Source organism: Solanum pennellii, chromosome 8 (genome assembly GCF_001406875.1).
Source record: "Solanum pennellii chromosome 8, SPENNV200".
Taxonomy (NCBI): domain Eukaryota; kingdom Viridiplantae; phylum Streptophyta; class Magnoliopsida; order Solanales; family Solanaceae; genus Solanum; species Solanum pennellii.
Window position 1 is genome coordinate 55181040 of NC_028644.1, and position 26165 is coordinate 55207204.

General features: G+C 32.1%; 2 protein-coding genes and 1 long non-coding RNA gene across 4 annotated transcripts; 2 read left to right on the forward strand and 1 right to left on the reverse strand.

The window, feature by feature from the left end:
• Positions 1-912: 912 nt before the first annotated feature.
• LOC107027222 lies at positions 913-4700 on the forward strand. 2 transcript variants are annotated; one of them, XR_001457732.2, is made up of 4 exons: positions 913-992; positions 2699-3339; positions 3451-3681; positions 4159-4699. It is a non-coding gene; the product is annotated as an uncharacterized LOC107027222 (long non-coding RNA). The 2 variants fall into 2 exon arrangements; XR_001457733.2 differs by having other exon boundaries at positions 942-1261; positions 4159-4700.
• Positions 4701-9581: 4881 nt separating this feature from the next.
• LOC107028594 (probable WRKY transcription factor 75) lies at positions 9582-11418 on the forward strand. The gene is made up of 3 exons (XM_015229723.2): positions 9582-9963; positions 10103-10241; positions 11072-11418. The coding sequence occupies exons 1-3, from the start codon at positions 9687-9689 to the stop codon at positions 11199-11201; spliced, it is 546 nt and encodes a 181-aa protein (XP_015085209.1). The 5' UTR covers positions 9582-9686; the 3' UTR covers positions 11202-11418.
• A 45-nt stretch (positions 11419-11463) lies between these two features.
• LOC107028593 (protein PLASTID MOVEMENT IMPAIRED 1-RELATED 2-like) lies at positions 11464-20129 on the reverse strand. The gene is made up of 3 exons (XM_015229722.2): positions 19732-20129; positions 12905-15155; positions 11464-12793 (listed from the first exon to the last, which is right to left on the reverse strand). Exons 2-3 carry the CDS (start codon positions 15142-15144, stop codon positions 11710-11712), a joined length of 3324 nt encoding a protein of 1107 aa, XP_015085208.1. The 5' UTR covers positions 15145-15155; positions 19732-20129; the 3' UTR covers positions 11464-11709.
• Positions 20130-26165: the final 6036 nt, after the last annotated feature.

Below are 26165 nucleotides of genomic sequence, written 5' to 3' on the forward strand. Positions count from 1 at the left end.
ATGTAGGACATGTGTGTCTATTTGCTCAACTTTATACAAGTTTAAGTGTCTACTTGTGTACATTCAAAGTTGAAGGGCATAATTGTGATTTGAAATCAACTTAAAGGGCATATTTATGTATTATGCCTTAGAATTATGTTTGTAAGAAAATTGATCTTAAAAAAATAACATGTATAGACGAAGCTAGCGACAAGATGCATCATAACATAAATACCACTTTCGTGTGACACTATAGACCACAAAAATACATTATCTTGCCTTTGCTGAAAGCTTTTGTCATTTATGTGCAGAAAGATGGAAAAATCAAACACAATGAAAAACTCACAAGTGAGAAAATCAAGCTTCTTATGAAATAATTTAAAGTATGTTATCTCATTAGCAATGAATGAAAAATTTGTCTATCGATCAAATATACAGAAGTAAGTACTACTTCAGGTAAAAATTCTTAGGTATATTAGATGTGCATGCCTAACAAAGCCAATGTAGTTTTCAAATCATGTTGATTCTTCCTTTCTACGACTTCATTTTGTTTTGGAGTATGAGATCAAGTGTACTGAGAAATAATTCCTCCATTTTTTAAAAACATAACAAGAATAGCATACTTAGGGCCCGTTTGGTCATAGATTTTCCAAGTAAAACTTGGGGGAAAATTTGACAAATTTTATTTGTCCATACACTTTTCATTATTTGACAAGTCTTTTTGGAAAATATCCCAAATTTGCAAATACTAGAGAAAATTAGTATTTGGGTCAAATCTCATTAATTGGAAAGTTTTAAAAATTCAATTTTTACACCTAACTTTTATATTTTCAAAAACAATCTATTTATTGAGACCAACCAACTCAATTAACTCTCTATATGCCAACTAACTCAATTAATACACTTTTCTATTATATAGATTATACATGTACATGAGTTTTTATATCCAAAAATTAGTTGAACAACCATAATAAAAGTTGTGTGGCAATCCTCTGTGGAGAAACAAATTGAAGGTAATTTGTCAAAATATACATATTTTTCTTATAGTAAATTTTGTTTAGATTGTCTTGCTTGAATTGATTTGTATGAATATGTTTTCTTGTCAAGGTTTTAAGTTACAAATGATAAGAATATTTTCTCGTTGTGTTTTATTTTTTCATTGGACTGGTGCAACTAACTTTTCGAGCTTGTTTTTTTAAGTTTTGTAATGCTCATTATTCCTGAAGCTGGTTTTGAAATTTCCGACAAGAACTCTGTGACTTCACCTTTTCCGATTAACAGGGTAATATACTATCAATTGTGTTCGTACATATTTCATTTTTAGTTAAAGGCATGCTTTCAGATTTTCTGCACTCTAAAAAAATTAAATATGCATATGATGTGTTTTCATATTGATGTTGTATTGTTGAAACGTAAAAAAATGAATAAATCACGTGGTTCAGTTGTTGATAAATGGACTGATGAAGAAATATCAATCCTTATAAGTGTCTTGCATGATGATGCGAGGAAGTCCGTATTTAAAGGTTATGCCATCAGTAGTCCACGATTGATAGATTTTAGGAATGAATTTTTTTGAGAAAATTGAAAATCGAGACAAGTTTGATGATGAGAAAATTAAGTCAAATATTCAACGATTAAGGAAATACACAAAAAACTTCAAGGATCTCCTTAGTTCTTGCTCTGAATATGGATGAGACCCTACAACTTACACAATTACATGTCCATCTAATATTTTGTCAAGGCATATAGCGGTAAGTTTGGGAGATAACAAAGGTACTTATGTTCTACATTTAAACATATCGAGATAACATTATGTTTATTTTTTTTCTCAGCAAAAGAAAATGGAGAAATTATATATTTTCAAGTACAAATACCATGGTATTAAAGATTAAGACACACTGGATGAAATCATATCATGTATAGTACAAATCTTAATCTTCCACCAAAGTCAAATGAAGTTATTGTTAAAGAGTATGAACCTTCTGATGATGATGATGAGCATGTTGTTACTGAAAACACGTCTTTCTATGTCTCAGAATACTGGTAGTGGTTCTGGTAGTGTAAATAGAACTTTAGAACCTTCTGAGGGCGGAACATCTACGCGTTGTAAAAAAGTTTATGCTAAAACTTTGAACCACTCCGATGATTACTTTAGAGAACACTTGGAGTGGAAAATAAATAAAGAAGAAGCAAAAGAAAGAAGGAAGAGGAACAAGCACAAGCAACAAAAAAAGTGAAATTGATGTCTACCCTGAGGCATCACCATTCACTTACAATTTATCTTTGAAAAACATGATTTAGTTAACAAAAAATTTTCACTAGTAGTGACTTACTTGCTTAAACCCAACTTTCGCAAGATATTCGTTTATATGACTGAAAAAAATCAAATTCAATGATTTAAAGACTTGCAAAAAGATTAAGCTAGTCGTTATTTTCATGGTGTTATGTTGTAGTCTAATGCGTAAAACATCAAAGTTAATTATTTTTGTTTCACTTCGTTGTGATGTAGACATGACTATGATTGTGTAATGACTTATTATGTGTTATTAACTCTCTCTTTAATGAATGAGTTTTCAAAAAATTATGAGATGTACATGTGTTATCTACTATGTATGTTAAGTTTCATTTATTAAAAGCTTCTTAATTCTTGAACATCTTTTTTTCAGTTTATCTTTGTCTTTTGTACATCTTTTTACATATGTTTTTGTGATTTTTTTAGGTTTAAGTGTTGATCAGTAGATCAACTTTTTGAAGAGTTATGACATATTGAGAGATGCTCCTGATTCATATTTGAGTTTCAAGTGTTAGTGAACCACCCTTTCAAGTGTAATATTAAGTTGAAAAATTATGAGCATTTCCAGTAATGCTACCACTAGTTCAGACAATGACAATGATGATTACATTATGCTCTGTGCTATAGTTGATCATACTGAACAAGTCGTATGAGAAAGTAGGTTATTATTCGCCAACCGCAACATACATCTAAACTTGGTATGGCATGAGTTGTTTTCTTCTTTGGGGACATCATATGTGTTGTATGAATCTATGCATTTTTATCTTGAAACATTTGAGCGTCTTATCGACGTAATAAGATAAAATAATTTGTTATCATCTGAGGATAGAACCACACATGTACCATTAATGGAGTGTGCAACGATTTTCCTAACTGTCGTTGCACGTAATAATAGTCAACGATCAGCAAGTGAATGTTTTCAACATTCACTCGAGACAATTAACCTCCACGTTAGAAGAGTTGCTGAGGCACTTTGTCATTTGCACCAACATATGTATATCTAAATAATATGACCGGGTATACTTGCAAAACTTCGCCACAACAACTGCTTTTGGCCTTGGTTCAAGGTAAACTGACTTTTCGAACATTCCTTTCAACTACAAAATATAAAATTAGGAGTGTATTCTTTAATGGTGGTGTTGCTATAGTTGGTAATTTTTATATTTACTTTTTGATAGGATTCTATTGGTGAAATTGATGGAACATATATTCAAGGCGAAGTCCCAAAAACTAAGCGACAAACATATCGTAATCATAAAGAAAATACTTCACAAAATATTTTATGTGCATGTGATTTTGACATGAGGTTCACCTTTATTACAGCAGGATGGAAGAGTACTGCCCATGATAGTAAAGTGCTTGAGAATGCAATTCTTGACTCATCGTCTAACTTTCCATTTACACCAATGGTATATAAACTCGTAGTTCTATTTTTGCTTAATATAAGAAAATTTACTCAATAGAATAGTCATCATCAGAATGTTTTCTCAAAGTGCCATTAAATTGTGCATGTTTCTTCTCTCCACTGGATGCATACTATGTTTGGTTGTTCATAGAGTACCGTTGAAGGTTTGACATAGTCTACCTTTATCACATCATATGCTTCCTTAAAAGTTAATGGCTGATTGATTGGTGGTTAGAATGTTAGTATGAGAAGCCTTATCTTATATGTGTTCCAGTTGTCATCAAAAATGAAAAATACTTCTTATCTTAGGTTGTTATATAGATTTTTCAAGTGATGATGCACAATGTTTCCTTCTACATGCATTCTTCTGATTTCGTACATTCCTTTGTTATGTTAGTCTTAATACACAAGCTATTAATATGATTATGTTAAATCAAAATTACTAAATAAAACAAGAATTACATTTATTTTATTTTCGTAGAAAAATATTACGTTGTTGATGCTGGTCTACGGAACACAAGAGGATTTTTAGCTCCATACAAAGGAATGTGCTATCATTTACAAGACCACCGAGGAAGTGAAAGAGCGCTTAAGAATGGAAAAGAGCTATTTAACTATAGACATGCTTCTCTGCGCAATTAATTAATTGAAAGAACTTTAGGTGCGTGGAAAAGTAGATTCAGAATACGACGACAAGACATGAACAACTATGAATGTGACATGCAAGTGAAAATAGTAATTCATTGCGCTGTATTACATAATTTTTTACGTGAACACAAAAAATGTGATGGAATATTCAATGAATATGAAATGATGATATGATTGTTGATGAAAATGACGAACTATTCGGCTCAGGGTAACAACATCGCTTCATTTTCTCGATCATCTGAGTCGGAAATGCAAGGTCATCGAGAAGAGATTGTTCATAAAATGTGGAATGATTATATTAAAGAATAGTTTGAACTCTTTCAGATGAGAAGACATAAGTTCTTCGGTGTTGCAATATTTATTTCCTTCTATTTTCTTCTTCTTTTTTCGAATTTATATTAGTTCTATTTTTGAATTTATAAAATGCTTTTTGATTTGTTGCGGAAGTCATGAATCTTGCTATGTGAGATTTCTATTTTGCTATGTAAGACAAATTTATGATTAGTTTTGATAGTTCTAAAAACTTATGGGTCTAAATCATATTTCTTTAAAAAAATATATATATGTTTTCCAAATTCTATGGCCAAACACATAGTGAAATTTCACCTAAATCTTCATCCAAATAATATTTGCCAAAAATATTTAAATATCTATGGTCAAAAGCTAGCTTACTCTCCTCCAAAATCAGAACGAAAGATCTTTATAGTTCTATGAAACTCAGTTGTATACACACACTCAATAAAATTCATAATAATAGTCGAAACGTCAAATTTATTTCGAACAAAAAAACACCCATGTGTACTTATATCCCAACCTTGACAAAATAGGAGGACCCCAAACATCACTATGCGCTAGATCAAACAAATCATTGTAGGAAGATGAGCTGGTTGAAAAACGGAGCTTGTGACTTTTCAAATCGGCACAATTAGAACATGTAGAGAAAGACTAGAAAGAATGACATGTGTTGATGGAAGACATGATTTGTGCATGTGTTGAAGTAGAGAAGAATGAGGATGACCCGTCCTATGATGCCTAAGAGTTAGCAACCTATTGAGCGAGTAACATCCATGACAGAAACTGAAAGAAAACAATAATGCAAATAATGATGAACCGACTCTAGAAGAAACATTCTGCAATTTCTACGCCCCTTGGCTCTATGGTCATCCCAGTTTTCAAATTATGAACAACAAAATCATTGGGGGAGAATGTTACAACACAATGCTGATCAACTAAGTGACCTAACGAAATCAAACTAGCCTTCGAATTAGGTACATAAAAAATACTAGACAAATATCCAACAAAACTAATACCCAAAGCAAGCAATATATGCCCGTTTGCAGTATGAATAACATGTTTAGATAAATCATCATAAAATGAACAAAATTGGAACAGATCTTCGGTCATATGATTGGAAGCACCCGAATACTAGATGTCAAATGGATTTAATAGAATTACTTGTACCTAAGGATGTCAATAGTTCACTTGAGATGGCTTCGAAAAGGGAAGCTGCTTTAGAATCTCGAATCAACCTTTCACAATCATGTCCAGGGAATGAACCAATTGATTTAGTGACATCCGTTTGGTATGCTTGGTGAGCAGCGCATGAATGATTTGGATGACGACAACAGTTCGAGATATGATGGTCAGTAATCTTGCAGTAAGCACAAAGCTTTTTCTTCTTAGGACAATTGGTTGTTATGTGACCAAAGTCGTTGCATTCATAGCACTGGACACTTCTTTTAGGATTTCCTGATGAAGTACCGATTGTTGATTTTTGTGCAAGTAATGTAACATTGGGTAATAACATCGATTCCATGGCCACATGAGTTCCAAACCTAGTCTCTTCACACAAGACGACTGTCAACATAACATAAAGAGAAGGTGTGACTTCTCTGTTAAAAAAACTGTCACACATCGACTCAAATTTAGGTCGGAGTTTCATCAAGAACTGTACCATCCTTGTCCTTTTTCATTCTTCCGACACTTTCTTGAACCATGTTGTAGACATATTTCGCTTAGAAATTTGATCTTATTTTGACCAGAGCAGCTGCAAGCCATCATAAAAGAAAAGAATATTTTCCCCCCTTTGTTTATTCGGCAATGTTGCTAGATTACTTTGTTGGTAGACGTTACAGGGCGGAACCACAAGTTTGAGGTAGAACTAAATGGTCTAATTCACATAGCGATGTGAACATGTACTGAATACAACAACCAAAAGATTACCTACGCATTATTCAAATTCAGCGATTCAACTCTTTTTCATCCGTTACAGACCAAGAGAACCATCTAACCACCTAAAATGTCCTTTCCTTGAATAAAAATTTCAAAGTGGAATTTCCATAGAGAAAAATTAGAACCATCTAATTTTGTGGAGAGCAAATCGTGCGAGGATGATTGTGAATTCATTTAGAAAAAATACAATAGAGAAAGAGAAAAAAAAAAGGGGGGGGGGGGATGCATGTGCAGAGAAAAATAAAAAGACAAGAGGAACGCAAGAAGGTAACAAGGTACCAGTGTAGAGAAAGCAAAGAACACAGATTTTCTTTTTTAAAAACGATGGCTCTTTATAGCATGCTAGAAAGACATAAGATATTTTGAAATAGTTTTTCTCTCTTCTTTCAATGATACAGTAGAAAGAAAATATTTATAGTTGTAGGATTAGAGTTCTATTCTACGAAAGAGTATATATGATTATAAATGTATATTCTGTGAATCAATCCTATTCTAAGAAAGAATATATTTCTGATTACTATACTATTATAGTTTTTCCTAACATATCAAACATTAATTGAACTCATTATCAAGTTAAGCTTTTATCAATACCCTAAATATATGTAAATGGAAACATATATGGGGAAAATGAAATGGCACAAGTTTATTGGGAGATATACTTTATGTTAATTACACCTAAAATTCCATGCAGAAAAGGGTAGATTATTCACAAGCAATCAAAGATCCTTCCAAGGTCTGAATCCTCTTCAAGGGGACATGAAGAAAAGAAAGGTCTTCCAAAATACTACTCCCATGTCCAAGATTTTGATGTCAATTTTATGGACTCTTTGACCAACCCTTACTCTTTCTCTAATCAATACTAGTAGTAATTAACCAAGAAAAACAAAAAAGACTTGGTAAAAGTCTTCAAAATTACAAAGTGAACATGGTTGTCCATTTTCATAGACTAATTTAATTTCATTCCTATACCTAACCCATTAAACACTTAATGAGCTACCATATAGTAGGTCATTATTTCATTTAGAAGGGGTCATATATATTTCCCAGCTTGAGCATGTACATCAAATTGACTTGGTGTTAAAGCAAAGATATATTCAAATGATGATTTTAAATTCACAACTAATTAACTTAAATTCAGGAATATCGTGCTCTTAGATAAATTAAGTGATGCTTATTAAACTAATAGGACTTGGTAACACTAGCCTTTTGGGTCACTATTAACCCTTGTTTATCTAATGATATAAAGTTTTTTCTTTTTTTTTTAAAGTATATATTGGTCAAGAAATGCCACATCTAGAATATATATAATGTCAAGAATGTTATTTAGTAGCCAAATTTTGCCTAACTTTGGATTGTAAATACCATCATTACAGATTAGACTTGATGTATCTCAATATTTTTTTTACCTTTCCATTATAATCTTTTTAACTTATTTAGCCATCAGGATACTGATACACATCAACACTGATGTCATCTTTTAATATTTCAAACCTCATATATTTGCTATATATATTCAAGTCAACCAATATGTATCCAACAAATGTCTCCTAAGCATGTTAAGATACTCCCTGGAACTTGCCTAGATTTCTAGTGGGCTCCAGTTGATGTGCACTACATTTTGCTTGTTACACTTCTCACATTTTTAAAAAAAAAGAAATTATGTGTTTTGACTATTATATTTCTATTTATTAATTTTATATAATTATTAAAATATTAATGCATCTTTAATAAATATTCTTTCTTTAATTTCTCTGCATAACAAGAGAGCTAATCTAAATAATTATGATATAAAAATATGTGTATATATTTTTCACTTAGTTTTTTTTTATATATATGCTAATTAATCAATATTTATTACTATTATTTTTAATAAAAATAACGAGCAAAGTGGTTCAAATAGAAAAGTAAGTAAATTAAAAGGATAGTATGGAAACTTGCACCATAAAATGCAACAAGTTTATTAGTTATAGAATAAGGAATTTTATCGTGGTTCACTGGTGGAGTGTTTCACCTTAATTAAAAGTTTTGGGTTTGAGGCCTGTAGAGCACGCCACCCTTGGGTGGAAAACAAAAAAAAAGAATAAGGAATTTTATATTATTAATTATGCTATTTCACCTATGGTAGGTCATTATTTTATTTGTTTAAGTTAAAATATTAATTGTTATAAACAGTTGCATGTTACGAGGAGGTGTGAGAGGTTGATAATGGTCAATTTGAGGAGAGATACAAAAGTAGGCTGAAAAAGTCTTAGAGAGAAGTTATTAGACATGATATGATGCCCTACAACTTATCGAGGAGAGGACAATAGATACGAGGATTCGGAAATCAAGGATTATAGTAAATAGTCAAACATTGTCTAGTTTTCCTGTTGGTATTATGATGATAGGTACTCATCATCTATCTTCTTCTTAAGATTTTATTATTACCTCTTGTTCCGTTGGTTTAAGTTATCGTAGTGCTTATTGTTGATACTTATTTTTTCTCTTTTTCAAAGTGGAGTATTCTTATTGCTTTGATATTTTTTATTTGAGTCGAAGATCTTTCGAAAATAATCTTTCTGTATTCAGAATTTAGAGATAAAGTTTGTGTACACATCACCCTACTCAGACCTCATTTATGAGATTACACTGGATAAGTTATTGTATATTTAAAACCCTACTTAAATTGCTAAAGCTGTTTAAATTGAAACAATCTTACAAATCCTTAAATGCATATAAAGATTTAAAGTGAAAAGTGGGTATCAAATAGAGAAAAAAAAGGTCATGAGACCAATCATTGTCACATATTGACTTGTAAAGTATTCCCCTCACCGTTGCTAAGGGGTTAATTTGTCTAAACACGAGAGATTGATATTATGTGAATTGAAGTTTACAAACACACCAAGCAACATTGAAAAGTCTATGCACAAAGTCTTCTTTCCCATGTCCCACTCTACTTGTTAGCATTACAACTATATAAGCATAAATTTTGGAGTGACTAAATAAGCAAATAAAGCTAAAAGGGCCCTCAACAATGACATTCACTTAGCCACCAATCTTATAACCGTTGTCTATGAACCTTCTTCGTACCTCGTAGGAACCTCACTAGGAAATTTAATTGCTTCGTAATATAATAAATGTACGAACGCGATGGGAGGGAATTTCAGTTCATCATCATCCATGGATGCAAATAATTCTAGTGCAAACATGTTTGATGGAAGTTTTACACCACTACTAAACTCACCTGATAGTGATGATCATTTCTCAAACAACTTGATTAACTTTGAGCTTTCTGATATTTTCGAGATAGATAATTGGCCTGTTCAACAACCTGATCCAACTCTTGTACCTCACTACTCAAATTATGCAGCAAATCAAGTGGTTAACACTAGGAGTAGTACTACTTATCATGAGGAACCTAGCAACAGTAAGCATTTCATCAACACTACTTTTTAGCATTATCTTATTCGTATGTAAGCAAACATGCATACATAAGGATATAGTTTTTCAAATTAACACGATTATGTTTCGTGCTAAATGTTATTTGGTTTTGCAAAAAAAATAAGACGTTGGCAGCAGCAGCGAGAGGAGAGAAGTGAAGGACAAGGTTGCTTTCAGAACGTTGTCCCAAATTGAAATACTAGACGATGGATACAAGTGGAGAAAGTATGGAAAGAAGATGGTGAAAAATAGTCCAAATCCGAGGTAACAAGACTTTTGCTTATTGTTATAACATTACTAAAAAATCACTATTTTTCCACTCTGAGGTTATTCCTACACAGATATTTTGATTGAAGCAGTGTGAAAAGAAAAAACATACATAGTGAATATTTCATATGGAAAAAGTAGTAATTTTCACACTATCTCCAACCATGCATTTTTCCTAGTGAGCTGGTTCGGTGGGAAAATAATGTTCTATAACACAGATTTTCCACAGATTCGCAGTGGATTAGTGTAATGTTTAGATTGTTGGAATAAGCTATGTGAATCAAATAAGCCTATATGTACAGTAACTGTTTGGTCAAACAAGCTATACCTGAAAATCTTGTTGCATCTATCTTACTACCATGTATGTATGTATTTTTATAAGATGCTATAACAAAACAACACCAAAAGTTACTGTCGATTATATGAATTTTGATTGTCCTTGTCCATGCCGTTTCATTTAAGTAAACAGGTCATTCAGTTACTTGATATTCTTTGCACTCGATCTCAGTCAAGCAACCTAGATATATATGTATATATATATTCTAGGAAATTTACCACAAACATAACTTCACCAAAGAAGGGCCCATCTGCCAAACCAGAGGGCCACATTAATTGTTAACTACTTAGTTCCCAAAAAAGAAGTGCTAATTCCACTTAAAAACGAATTAATGTCACATCAAAAGAAGATGAGGTGTAAATCTGAATTTGACAAATCATGAAAACCTTTCAAAAGAAAAGTTGTGTGCTATTTTGTACTATAGCAGCTTATGGAAAGTTGTATGACTACTACTTAACTCAGACGACATGTTTTGTGTATCAACTTACAGGAATTACTATAGGTGCTCCGTGGAAGGTTGTCCGGTCAAGAAGAGAGTTGAACGAGACAAGGAGGATTCTCGGTATGTGATAACCACCTACGAGGGTGTCCACAACCATCAAGGTCCATCCCTGTTCTGATCGATGAAGAAGACATCAGTTTAAAGTTACTGAGTGCTGTAGCTTAGCTAAATCAGGCCAGTAAATTGGATCCCCTAAACTGTTTCCAGCTTGACTGGGGTCAGATGCAGGCGTCTATCTGTAACTCAAAATGTAACAATTAGAATATTTCAGTTGCCATGTACTCTTGTCCTGCTTCCAACAGGATTTTATATATATAAGCTACTGTATGAGGCTATATTCTGAAGAGTTTTATAAGGTAAACAAGCTAGAAATCACAAGCTTTTTGAGAAAGTTGGTCTACAACATTGAAACAACAGCATGAGAGCCCCAAAAACTAGTTTTTCTTGAGAGCCCCAAACATCATGAAATGCTAACTGTCAAGCTGTCATTACTGCAGAGAAATAGCTTGGAGATTATGCTATGCAATGAAACTATATTCAGCTATTTTACATAAACATGATAGAGCGATAAATTTCTTCCCTTCATATACAAAATGGGAAAATATATGGTGGCTAGAAAAAGGGTGTTATAACTTGATTCCCAACTGACTTATATTTGGACGGCCTTCAGATGGAAAAATAATATCAGCATTTCGTATATGAGCGTTTGACGCTGCCAACTTGGAATCTCTCGTATGAAAATCTGATGAAATGCTCCACAGAACATCTCTAGGCAGCATATTTCTCCTTAACTGTGAGGATGATCTTATGATGGCGTTTGAATTGGAGAATGGATTTTTGCTTGTCCTCCCCATGCCACTTGATAGCAACCACCGCGACCCAGCTTGTTGCTGACTTTTTGTGCCCCAAATTTGGTCATCATTAAGCCCATTATTAAAACCTGCAACATGAATCTCAGTGATCTTAAAATGAGAAACCGCCTGCCTATGGATTCCACCCTCACTTTCTCTGGCAATAATTTCTTCTTGAATGGATTGCTCCTTCGGATCATTTTCACTGCTTGAATTTCTTTCTGATGCTATGCCGGATGTATTTTGTTCAACAGGAGCATAGGACCTCTCCAACTGAATCAGAATGAGCATGGAGATGCCAACCATCTCATAGTCACGCAGAGGATCTCTGAGTTGAACCCTGAGAGCTAACGTCAAGTTGTTACACAGTTCCGGCCTTTCTTCACCTGTTTCCAATCCTGAGCTATCTAAATCAACAGACTTAGCAGAATGGGCTGCTAAGATTTTGGTAATTCTTTCCTTGGTCTCATCAGGATTATTACTGAAATCTCCAGCATCCAGCCTCAACCATTCATCTAGAGAAACAGACAGCTCCACTAAAGCACCCTCGTCATCATCACTTTCTTTGCCACACCAATGCTTTGATGCGCTAGCTGTATAAGAACTAAGAACTTCACTAAATTGAGGCCTAATGCTTGAAGGTGCTTCATTATCTGACAAGTTTGACTGGATTCTCAACCCCTCTATTATAAGAGATTCTATCCTACCCATTGCCAAAGGAGCTAGATCCTCCATAAACACAAAACCTAAATCTACATTATCAATCATTGAGGTTGAATTGAGATGACCAGAACTCTGATGAAACAGCAGATCTTCACTGCCCTTCTTCATACCTAACAACCCATGCCAAAAAGTGAACCTGCAAAAAGAATGACAAGAACATAACATAAATCATCATCTTGGATGACAAATAATTAACAAATAAAATTGAAAATTTATAGTTTTATATCATGATCTTTAATTTACAAACCTCTCATCTTGTTCAAGTCTGGATCCGGCTTCCCAGGCTATTTCTTGTATATTCCTCCCAGTGATATCTTCTAAAGGCATCAGCTTATCTGCCTGAGCAAACATTTTGGAAATTCCACCAGATGCCCAGCAGCTGAGTATTTCCATAACACTACAAGTACCCATAGTAGCAGGAAGCACCACTGGACTAGCAAATTGCATGATTAATCTTGCACCATTCCTTGCACTCCGAAAAAGTTGAGGACTCATTGAACATAAGAAGCCCCCATTGTGCGTGCACATTTTAGAACCTAGGCCCTCTCCGATAGGAGGAAATTTTAACGGTCTTTCAGGGGAAAGATAGATTGGACTTCCAAACCCACCAAAGCTGATGCGTGGTGAATTCTGGAATGCTTTCTCATTCAAACCCCAATCTTGCATTAAAGCCTCAGTTTCCAAGTTCTCTATCATTTTTGCATTCCTTTTACTCCTCAATGACTGGGTACCTCTTTTATGCTCCTTCTCAAAATCCTTAATAACTGATGACAGATCAAAGTCATCTGAACAAGCAACTTTTCCATGAACACTTGAAGCAATGCCACTGAATTCCACTTGATCGTCTGTTGTATCAAAATCAAAACTTGAGTTTCCAGAAGAAAGGGTCTCCTTCTCAAACTGTCTCAAAAGGCATTCTCTTGGTGAACCCAGACAGCTATCCGAACTCAAGTCAACTGAGGTCTGCTCACTGTTCAACATTTCCAGAAAATCATTTGCCACAGACTCTGTCAAATCATCTAGGCTAAGTGATTTCACCCGCCTACTGGATTTATAGCTGGACTTCAGATTCATGTAGTTTTCTTGGTCAATGGACTCATACATATCTACTGGTGAATCCAACTCTGCAGACTCAGCAGTCAACAGGTCAAGGAAAACCGACTCAAGCTCTTCAAACATTTCATCCTTGCATACATCACTCTCCTCATAATTGCTGCTTTTCATTGTATGTTCTCCTTCGTAGACATCATTGCTTTCACACTTTTGCTTGTATTCACTTTTCTCATTACTTCTCTCCTCCAAAATGTATGCAACATCAGCAGTTTCTATTTGAGTATCATCACAATTTTCATAAGAACATACTTCTGGATTCACCTGCTCTTTCGTAGAAGATTCTATGCCCAGTTCACTGACAGAAAACTCAATATCTTGATCATCTATGGTATTTTCAGCAGAAATCTGTGACAAAGCACCAGAGTTGGGTTTTAAGGGCGCTAAGTATTCAAAAAGGAAATCCGTATCATCCAATTTACCCAATTTTCCATCCTCAAGTTTTGTGTACAGAAAGCTAATAGAGCGAGAAAGTTCTGATTTTTGGTCTGATAAAACTTCATTAAAACTTCTCGCATCTAGGGACCTAGATGAAGAATGAGCCATACCAGCAGGCTCGCAGGGGACACTTCCAACCCGCCGAAGACTTCTATTAGCACCAGCCCCATCACGTTCTGACAAATGATCTATTGCAGCAGGTTTGATGCCTCGCACGAATGGGCTAGGTTCAATCGAATTACTTCCTGATACAGTGAACCCGAAACTAACATTCAAAATTGCACCTTTAGCCTTTCCTGAAAGCTTGAAGCTTGTGGTCCATTTCCCTGAATTCCTTCTTCCCTCCTCTAACTCCTCCATGGTAATTGGAAGCAACCTTGTAAGATCAACACAATGTTTGCCAATATCAAGGGCTGGAGCCCCAATGACAGAAACATAAAGCAGGAAATATTTGGGCTCATACTTTGCTGAATGCTGGTGTCCGGTCCTACTTCCATATACAGAACTGGAATGCATCAAAGTCTCTTCAAACTCAGCTGTTCCCTGACAAATCTGAGCAGGGCGAGTACTCATCACTTCACCCTTACGTTTCCAATTTACACACAAAGAAAGGTCCTTGAAATTGACGGGCAATCCTTTTATGGAATGAACATGAAGAAAGAAACAACAACTGAACCGTCGATGGAGGATATGAGTTAGAACCTTTAATGGCTTCCAACTCCATATTGATGATTTCTTCTGTTTATGCAGCATGTCATCAGCAATACTGGAACCGTATTTGGAGATATGGATATCACCAACGGAATCATGCCCATTATCTGCTTGAAAAGTTAAAGCCTTCTGAGGGGATTTATGTACATAAAGAGCTTTACTAATTTCTTCAATGTCACGCAACAATCGCCCACCATTCAGATCCCCACTATTGTTTTTCCAAGACATCTTCTTATTCACTGCCAGAACATAAATATCCAACCAAAAATCCAAATAAGCCAAAAAAAAAAAAAGACCCTTATTGACCAGGAAAAGTTATTACTTTATCTATTTTTATAATGGTGGTGTCTAGACCAGCATGCACCTTGACTATTCCACCTGATATCTATTTCCTCCCAATAGCACAGGTACCAAGAAAGTTTATATTTTTATTTTTAAGGAAAACCATAAACATAAAAATATACCAAAATATCAACTGTGCCTCAGATGAACATAAGCAATTACGCAAAATGAAGAACTAAAATTGTCTTTATACTTTTATCTTCATTTCTTCAATTTATGAATACAAGAGATCAATACTCCCAGTAATTTTCCACGTACTATCACGAAAAAAAAAGTACTCAGTAGAGCACGGAAGTTTCAACAACAAATATCTATACTTCTATTCAGAATATGGAAGTTTAACATGAAAATTTATGGCCCACGTTTAATACTATTTTGGTTTAATAAATAATTGCTAATCCTTAATTAAGGGAGTTATTTTGGATAACCCCATTTACCCACTTTGATGGAAAATGGTAACCACTCAGTCCTATCTCTGTCAATCAAACGCATAAGGTAAAGAGAGAGAGAAAAAAAGAAAACGGCTTTTGTCAAGAACAGAAGATCAAGTGCTTCCGCTCGAATCAAGTTTGAAACTTTTAGAGGTGGTAGACATTCAATGGACATGTTATTTTTCAATCAGAATTACACTTCTTTATTTTACACGTATATGTACTGCATCCTTGAGATTGTTTATGTGAATGCATTATGTGGGTTTGAAGTATATTTAAATTCATGAGAATATATGGTCATAGTTCAATGGTTTTGCTGGCAGTAAGCAATTTCCTTTGAACTATACGGAATGGATAAGTATGTATTATTTGTGCTTATGTGATTCACATGAAAAAGATGTTGTAACTTCTTAAAAGAACAAAACTTCATTTGAAATTATATAAGAATCAGTCATCTTTCTCATGTTGCTAAAGATTTCAAAAAGTTAAACTGGAATTGTTTCTATGAAGTTTGGAGACATTTCGTGATTGTGGTAGTTTAAGGCAGTTTACAAATTCATGTGTCATTAAATGCACAAACTGCCTGAATCCATAAGGTTGAAGTTTATGAATTCTGATAGTATTCAATTATTTATTTGGAATTATATATGTGGGATTCGTTAATCACCAAAGTGATCAAATCTTTATGAATAATTAACTCTAAAATAATGATTAAACTTAAATACAATTACGCATTAGTTTTGATGCTTATAACAGATATATAAAACTTATGGTTTGACATTTTTGGTTATATGACATTTATGGATTATGAAAGGTTGATTTTTTGTTTTATAACCATTAACATTAACGAGATAATTTAGATGTGTCGTTAGTTTTATTTATTTATCCAAAGATAATAAATATTACTAATTAATGACGATTAAAGATTATCGAATGATGTTATATTCACATTTAAGTATCATTATGTATAAGTTGTATTTTAATGTTCAGCCCGAATGAACACATCAAGATACATTTTAAGAGTACATATTCCATTTTTGAATCTGATTGTATCTTTAAACTCATTACTCAAAGTATTAAGGCAAATGTTCTATTTGCAGCACTTGCACTCTCCTTCCTCTTCTGTTATGACCTTTAATGGTCTTAACTTCTCAGATTGATGCACATATCAAATTCCATCGGAGTTTTAGATTTTGATGTTACACTTTACATTGAGAAGTCAGTTGCTATTACTGAAACTAGTAGTGTTGAAGAAAGGTCTTATACTCTTATTATAAGCATTGGGATTGGTCTACCATATCAGATGTTATGCATGCGAGGAAGTCAACTAATTAACCATTCAATTATATTTTTTTTAAGTAGATTTATGAATATTTAGGGGATGAATATTGCGGGCATATAAGTCTAGTCTTCCCAAAAATTGGCGATGCAAAATAACTTATGAAAATTGTGGAAGAATGCTCCGAAAACTATTCAAAGTCTCTTGTTGGGACACTAATGAGTACTTTGACTACCATGAAGTTTGATGGTTCATGTACCATGAGCATGTCAGCGATCTGACAAACATAGCGACAAGACTTAAGTCTTTAGGAATGGAAGTGGATGCAAATTTTCTTTACAATTCATCAGCAGCAACTCATTACTGTCTGAATATGAACCTTTTCAAATGAACTACAACACCATGAAAGACAAATGAAACGTGCATGAAATGCACTGAATGTTGGTTCTGGAGGAAACAAGACTAAAGATTTAAGGAATCCACTCCATTAACCTTGTAAGCCATCAAGGAGTTGGGAGAAATGAAAGAAGCATGTAAGGAAAAAACGCAACATAATGTTAACAAGTCCTCCTCTCAAGTACATACGATGAAACACAAGAATGATAAGTGTCATTTCTGTGGAAAACTTCAACACCTTTAGAAAGAAACATACTACAGAGGTCGAGAAGAAAGGTAAGCCTAGTGCTTTTACATGTCTATAATTAAATTGAACTGAAATTCCTTATATAATACTTGATGGATTGACTATGGTTATATTGTTCATGTTTCTAAGGCGATCCAGAGATTCCTTACAACACAACCAGTAAACACTGATGAAATATATGTATAGATGGGAAATAGATTGAAGGCTCTCGTCGAAGATATCGGGGCTTACCGTTTGATCCATGTTACTAGGTGTCACTTAGATTTACTTGAAACTTGTTATGTACCTTCTCTTTTGAGAAATTTAGTTTCTTTGTCAAGGTTTTATAAGACTAGATACACTTTTAATTTCGATAATGGATGTTTTAGTTTGTAATCTTCATAGTCTATTTACTAAAACACTCTTAACTCTGCATCATAATGTTGGAAGTTGGAACCAAAGAATTTAGTGAATGAACAATCTGCTTACTAGTGACATAAACGTGTATGTAGGTCACATATACAAATAATGTCTGAAAAGATTAGTTAAAAATGAAACTCTTCCATATTTGGATTTTACAAACCTTAACATTTGTGTGGACTATATTAAAGAAAAACAAATAAAACATACAAAGAAAGGAGCCATAAAAAGCATACGCCTTCTTGAAAAAATTCTACACATTGATTTATGTGATCCTTTTGACGTCTCGTCTTTCAGTAAGGAAATCTTTTTATTACTTTTATTGACGTTTTTTCATGTTATGGATATGTACTTATTGTGTGAAAAGTCTCGAGCAATAAATATCTTAGAGGCACTTATTAATGAGGTTAGAAGAAAACTAGGCAAAAAAGTGAAAATAATCAAGTCGGATAGAGGTTGTGAGTATTATGGAAGATATGATGAAGCTCAATAACACCCTGATCCATTTGGAAAATTACTCAAAAAGCATGACATATGTGCTCTATACACATGTATGGCACACCACGACAAAGTGGTGTAGCAAGCAGGCGTAATCAAACATTAATGGATATGGTTATGAGTATGTTTCTATAGTTCTCTTTACCTCTTTCATTGTGTATTTAGACTTTACGGACAATCGTTTACATGCTAAAAAGGGTTCCTAGTAAAGCAATTTCAAAAGACACCTTTTGAACTATGGATGGATAGAAAACCTAGTTTGAGGCACCTGCATGATTGGGATCAAGTTAAGATTTTATAATCCACAAGAAATGAAACTGGATTCAATTTCTTTATAAGTTATCTAGGGAAAAAAGGTATAGCTTTAATCGTCCTAATCATAGTACGATACCCCAAATTATATCATATAGAGAGAGAGTTTAGAATCATATAAATATTTTAAAAAATCAATACAAAGAAGAGCCAAAATTAAATTTTAAATTATTATATTTTACCAAAAATAACCAAGTAAGAAATATGTCAAATTTAATTAAGGTAAAGAAATCAATTACTCATAATACACCCGGTAAAATAAGCAAGGAAAGAATAAATTAATATAAACATGAATTGATACAATCCAAAACGAGCAAACAAAGTTATTTTTTAAGACAACCTTCCCAAAGCAATATTCTCACATGCAATAGTTTACCATAATCGATCATCTCAAAAAAAAATGTATTAATATACAAAATCTAGTGGCAAGATGGAAACAATGTTTACCACTAAGAGAGAAATTCGACTAAAATCAGCAAATTGATTTAGAGACTATTGGGGTTTGGAAGAAACGGACATCAATCCAATTCACCAATTCCTATAAAAGTTATCCAGTACAACGCCAATTATGGGGGATTAACAAATAATGAAGGGCTTACCAAATTATTGAATAATCACAAATATAGGATAATTAAATGCTAATTGAACTGTAGTTCTGGACGCCAACTAGCATACGAAAATTAATTTATCAACTATGACAATTCATCTTGTATGATTAACCTAATTAACAGAGACAATTCATCACAAAGAACAAAGGAGTATATAACAATGAAAGCAGAGAATTCTAAAATCCTTAACTAACGAGTTGTGGCATTTCAATATCAAAGAATCACACGATGCTCAAATTCTCACGATACTTAGACAAGAACAAAGAATTAGAATCTGAGCCTAAAAATTAGTTGAAAACTTACCAGGTGAGATCCATCTGTTAAAGAAAACTCGAAATCTTCAAAAGCTCCATCGGAATCCATGGCCGGAGCTGCTGTTTTCTGCCGGCGTCACTGGCCTCACGCAGCTTTTCCTTCGCTGGAGACGCTGCTGCGCCTCGATGCACGACGGATTCGGAGCCGCTGCTGGTCGTCGCCGGTGCTGCTACTGGTCGCTGCTGCCTGGCGGTCCTGCAAAAAATAGAGGAAAAAGACGGAGGAGAAGAGGAGAGAGGGGGAGAAGAAGGGAAAAAGAGGAGGAGGAGGCTGCGCCTGGTGTTGTTTTCGCCGGGGCTGCTGCTCGCCAGTGATCCCCGTTCGGAGAAAGGAGGAGAAGAGGAAAACGAGGGGAGAAGAGAGAGAGCGAGATGAAGCTTCTTGGAGAGGAGAATGAAGATTGGAGTTTTGGTTTTGGTCTTCTTTTAGAACTAAAATAGGAGAGTGCATCTCAACCCTTGATTAGAATTATATGGACAGTGAGGATTTGATTTAAGATTTAATTTAGAAGAGGACGGTTGAGATTAAAAGATGAGACCTTAAATCAGATTAAATTGAGTTTGGAATAGTCAAAATTGTAATAAAATTGGCTAGAATTAAAGGAAAAGGTTTGCTTATTATTGAAATATAATTGAAATTGGATAGGCTAGAATTAGAAAACAATTAGAATAGAATAGGCTAGAATTTAAATAATGTTGAGAAATAATAAGAAATTGCTATCCAATTAAAAGACTACAAATATAATCATATATTTTATAAAATTATAATCACTTAAATATCAAAATATTTGGATAAAATAATTATCTCGAAATTTATTAAGAATGTTTAAAATATTTTAATAATATTTACAATAATATTTTAATTTATTCAATTCAATTTACTAAAGAACAATCTCTTTTCGTTTAAAAAAAGAAGAAAAAGAGAAAATACACCAATTTTCTTATGAACCTGCATGCAACAAAAAAAATTTTGAACTCTTTAATTACATAAGTATTAAATGTCTCCCTTAATAACTTTTGAATGAATTATGTATCTCCGGATTATAATACCATTTTCATTGAATTTGACTCCTCTTCATTTCTCTTTTTTTCATTTTTCTCAAATTCTAACTTGGATTTGACACATGTCATAGTTTAGAATTAATGGTTGAGATTTAATTAATTAAAACAAAGTCCTAATTATAATTATTTACTTCTATATATTTGTTAAATGTATTTGTAATCCATCATATTTTCTCAAAATATATTAAAAACTTTTCCTTATTGTCATGCATACATATTTAAAACTTTTATTAAATATTTTACTTTTTCTTAAAAAAAATTATAAAAGGTTTTTATTATTCTAATAGAGTATTAAGAGTTACAGTGTCTAAAGCAGCAATATGGACTCCATTTAGGAAATTAAAAGAATTTAAAATTGAGTGACAAAATTAATTTACTCCTAAAATTTAAAAAAATGTCAGGTTATAATTTTTAATTTTTATTTGGCAAATATTATTTGAGAAATGACAAACATCAGGAAAAAAGTAAAAATTTACTCAAGTAATAATTTTTTTTTATATATATATTTAGGAAAAATATTATGTAAATCTAGAATAGTTGAATTGCAAAAGTATTTAAGAAGCAAATATATAAAAGTAATTAACTATGGTATGAGTTTAAAATCTCAACCATTAATTATAAACTATGACATGTGCGTCCAATCTAAGCTAAAATTTGTAGAAAATAGAGAGAACAAAAATGAAGAGGAGGCGGATCCACTCTCACCTACCACATTATAGTCATCTAAGCGACGCAACATATTTATGTTAGCACTATATTATTAGCTTTTTTTAAAAAAAAAAATTAATTTACATTAATCAATTAATTAATTAAAAAACAATTTAAAATCAAAATTTGCATTTTTGTTGCTCTCTCCTTCATTCTTCTTCGCCATCTCTAGGCTCTAGCGCTTCATTACTCTTTGTTTTTACCTCTTCGCCATTCAATTTAAATCCACTCACCCCCACCCCTAATTCCCCTCAAATTTGCCTTGTGGGAAAATGATTTTTGTTAGAAACTATTTTTGTCTTCACAATTTAAATAGAAAATAAATTTATTTAAGAATTAATTTGATTAAATTTCATTTTATAAAATTAATTTGATTTAATTCTATTAAAAAATTTAATCATATGAAACTATGAATATCCTTTTAACATAAAAGATATAAAATACATATTAATAACTCGAGATAATCTCTAGAATTTAGTATTAAAAAAAAGGCAAATGTCATATCATGCTTTCTAAATTATTTTAACATATAGCTTTATTGTTTCATTTATTTTCTGGTTAAAATCTTGCAAACTACCTTTGACTTGCTGAATAAAAGTATAAGTATTTGGAAAATAAATTTATGTCAAAAATGAAAAACAAATGGAGAGAAAAAAATATATTGTCTAATAGTATTTGTAAGATGTTTTAGCATAATTTATGTTTAAAAATAAAGTTGGCCTCTTTTTTTTTCCTTAATTATTTTGCTGCTTCTTTACCCGATGATCTTATTACATCTTTATTTATGATTTTATTGTGTCAACTGAGAATTTTTATTTTAGATTAGAAAAATGATGTTAGTAGATATGTAAAACATGTATCATGAAAATAATTATATTAATGAGGAGCCAAAATTAGTGAAGATCAGATTTTCTTACAAATTTCTTACAAAAATTAGTGATTTTCTTTTTCTAAGTTATTTTTTGACTATGTTTACAAGACTTGTTAAAAAATTTTTTATCTATGCCTTTAAATTTTTGAATAGGCTTAAGTCATCTACGGCCACTTAAAGTTGTCCACATATTTCACTTAAACACCTCAACATGTCCATTTTCCTATTAGACACTTCAACATTAAAAAATAAATACCTATCAAACATTTTTCTGACACCTAATTAAAAAATAAAGTGCGTGCAACACACACGCAGTTGATGTGGCAAAATAACAAATTAAACTACGACATGTGGCATTTTAGTTTAATTATCTTAAATAAATGAAATTAAAATACCAAAAAAACTAAATCAAAAAAAAAAAGAGTTTGAACGAGAAAAAAAAAAGAAAAATCCACCTCACCCCAAACCTCCCCTTCTTCTCTTTCCCTTAAAGATAACCCTTTCCACCATTGTTGTTGTTCATCTAAAAAAAAAAAATGGAGATTTTAACATATACTAACTAAGAATTTTTTATTTTTGTTTCTCTTTATCCCGTCTTTTTGTTCCTATTTGAAATTGATGTTGTTATTTTTTTACAAAAAATATGTTCTTATTAATTTTGATTTCGAATTTTGTTTCTACTTTGTTGTGGAAGAAGAAGGGGTTGTGTATGCGTCTCCATGTTTTCTGGTAAGGAGATGTGGATGATAGCCTTCGTTTTTTCCAGCAAAAAATATGGATGGTGGTATCTATTTTTTTCGGCAAAAAAGATGTCAAGATATAATTTTAAATCTGAAAAATTAGAACAATGACAAGAAGAAATATGATAAAATAACATATTAAGGCTTGGAATGTAAGGAATAAAGTGATGTTTGAATTTATTATTGCCTTGGAATTCTTATGTTAATGGTGGATTGTTATGAAGAAATAGGAGCAGCAGGGTGGTGCAATTTTGAAAAGGAGGATTTGAAAAGATTGTTATTTTTTAAAAAAAAATAATGAGAAAAAAAGTTTGAAAATTGTTGATTAAATGATTCACGCGCTCATTAAGGCGTGAATCTCACTTTTTTGCCACATGTGCACAACGTGTTTAAATGGTTCAAATTCAGCACAGTCCAGGTGTTCAATAGGTATAAGTCCTAGTTAAAGTGTTTAAGTGAAATATGTGGACAACTTTATGGGCCATCTATGACTTAAGCCTTTTAAATATGACAATTATCAACTCATTTAAACATGCACTTGAAAAAACGAAGAAAAAATCTAACGAAAATAAGTCAAATCTTTATCCTTTAAAATAAAAAAACATATAATCTCATATGTTTCACCGCATCAGTTTGATGGTCACCCCAACTTCAAAAATAGCTGTCATAAAAATCCATAGTCACCACAAAACAATTTTTTTTTCCTAATATTTGATGTAAAGGCCATTTTCACTAGTATATCTACCTCTTTATTGCCTCTCTGAAAGATCACTTACCTTCACACCACTAAGGATCAGTTTGGCCCCAAATATATTTGAGAAAACTTTAAAAAATGATATTTGGTCATATAATTTGTTACTATTTAATAAATATATTTGTCAAATATTCTTGAGTTTTCAAATTCTATAAAAAAAAATTGGTGTGAACACAATTTTAATATTAGAAATTTTAAATTTTAGAATTACCTCAATTTTTTATATTTTATAAAAAAAAATAACCATAATCTAATTATTTCAACTAATATTTATTCATCAAATTACTCCATTAATAACTAATAACTAATCCTCTTTGCTATCTATACATAACAATGTGGAATCACTAAGAAGTTTGAATATGCTATTGATATATATTGTTCTTGCCCATATTGTTATTTTGTTATTGCTGATTATTTGAAACTCGAGGGATAACTCGCAATCGCTACAACTCTATTGCTAATTGTTATCAATTATGTTATAGGGTTATTTTTAACAAAACATGTTCATTATAAAGTGCTAATATAAACTTAAATGGTACTTTAATAATTTTTACAACTTATAAATATAAATCATATTTTTCAAAATAATCAAATATTTCTTCCAAAATTTATCACCAAACACATAGTGAAAGTTTAGCAAAAAATAATTTGTCAGAGTATTGGGAATTTGGGGTCAACCACAACCATTCAATTTTATTTAAGTTTTACATAAAGTTATTGAACAATACTTTGTAATGAAAAGTCCTTCGGTTTACTGAAGTATCATATAATTATTATTTTAAAAAATTTAATATCATATATTTATGTCTTCTTTTTTTTTTCAAATAAGTTTCTGCAAAGGAATTGCAAGCAAAAATGTACGACCTTTTGCTTACAGACTTTTTTTATTAATTTATATGATACTTCAATAAAAATCGACTGATTTTTTTAGTACAAAAATAATTTCAGTGCAATAAAATAAAATCCAAGAACTAACTCCAGTGTTATATATGAAACTTTTACACAACAAGATGAATCTTAATTACTATTGCAATGAAAATAAATTGGTAATTTCAAGAAATTGTTATTTGCTAGGAATAATTTACTTATTTGTTAAATGATAAAAAGTGTAAAAAGATTTTTTTGGAGAATGTATATTTGGAAGAAAATTCTTGAAACTATTAACCAATGAGCAACTCACAAAGTGAAAAAGGAAATAATTCATTGTTTTCCCATCTGACTTTAATATTGTTTTGGCTCCAAAAAATTGTACGAAAATAATTAACCCTTTAGGAATTAAAATTGACCATTATAACCATAAAATTACAAAAGTATTTACCTTTTTTCAATAGAAGCAACTTAGAAAAAAAAAACAGTTAAAATAAGACAAAAGGTGTAACGCATACTAATTGTTAGTTTCTTACCAATACAATACTATATTTTATTCTGTATAAATACTCCTCAAAATATCAGCTGGATCTCATAGTAAACATGGCAGACATAGAAGATGGATGTTGTGAAGCAGTTTGCATCAGTTTTCCACAATGTGTTTGCATTATATTTTATGCGTTGATCAAAATATTTGTAATCGTTTTCATGTTTTACGTTGCATTTATCAAGCCACTACCTTGTTTACCGCATATGTTTGATATATTCATCACAATTTCTTCAATTGCACTCTGTATCAGACTCATTGTCGTTTTCATTCAGCGATTCTGCTGCAGAGGAGGAGATTAATTTTGAAGATCTAGAAGATTATTTAAGTTTAAGTAGATTTATAATTCGTTCATTATATTGGTATTTTAAAATAAAGTTCTCTGTAGTTTGTTTTATTTTAGCAATTTCAAATTATCGAAGAATTACAATTAGTTTGTTTTCTTGCAAGCTGAAGTTAACATGTTGAATTTTTTTTTCTCAATCAAGTCATATTATTAGTAATTTTTATTTATGAATTATCAAACGAATAATCAGTGTTGGAAAAACAATATATGTTAATTTTATTTATATATAATTATAGAATGAGATAAGTGGTTGAAACACGCCTGAACTATACCTTTTTTTTGAGTTTCATACCCAAACTATCAAAAGTGTGAGAAACACACCTAAACTATTACACTTTAGTTTGAAAAACACACCTCTGTGCTGACTGGACCAAATGTGTGTGTACACACTCTTTTACGCACGTGTAGCCTTTTTTTTCCGTCCACATGGCTTCTTCTTTCTAAAAAAATAAAATATCAAAAACACACCTAAACTATATAATTGTTTGACTTTCCTACCTAAATTATTAGGAGGGTGAGAAACACACC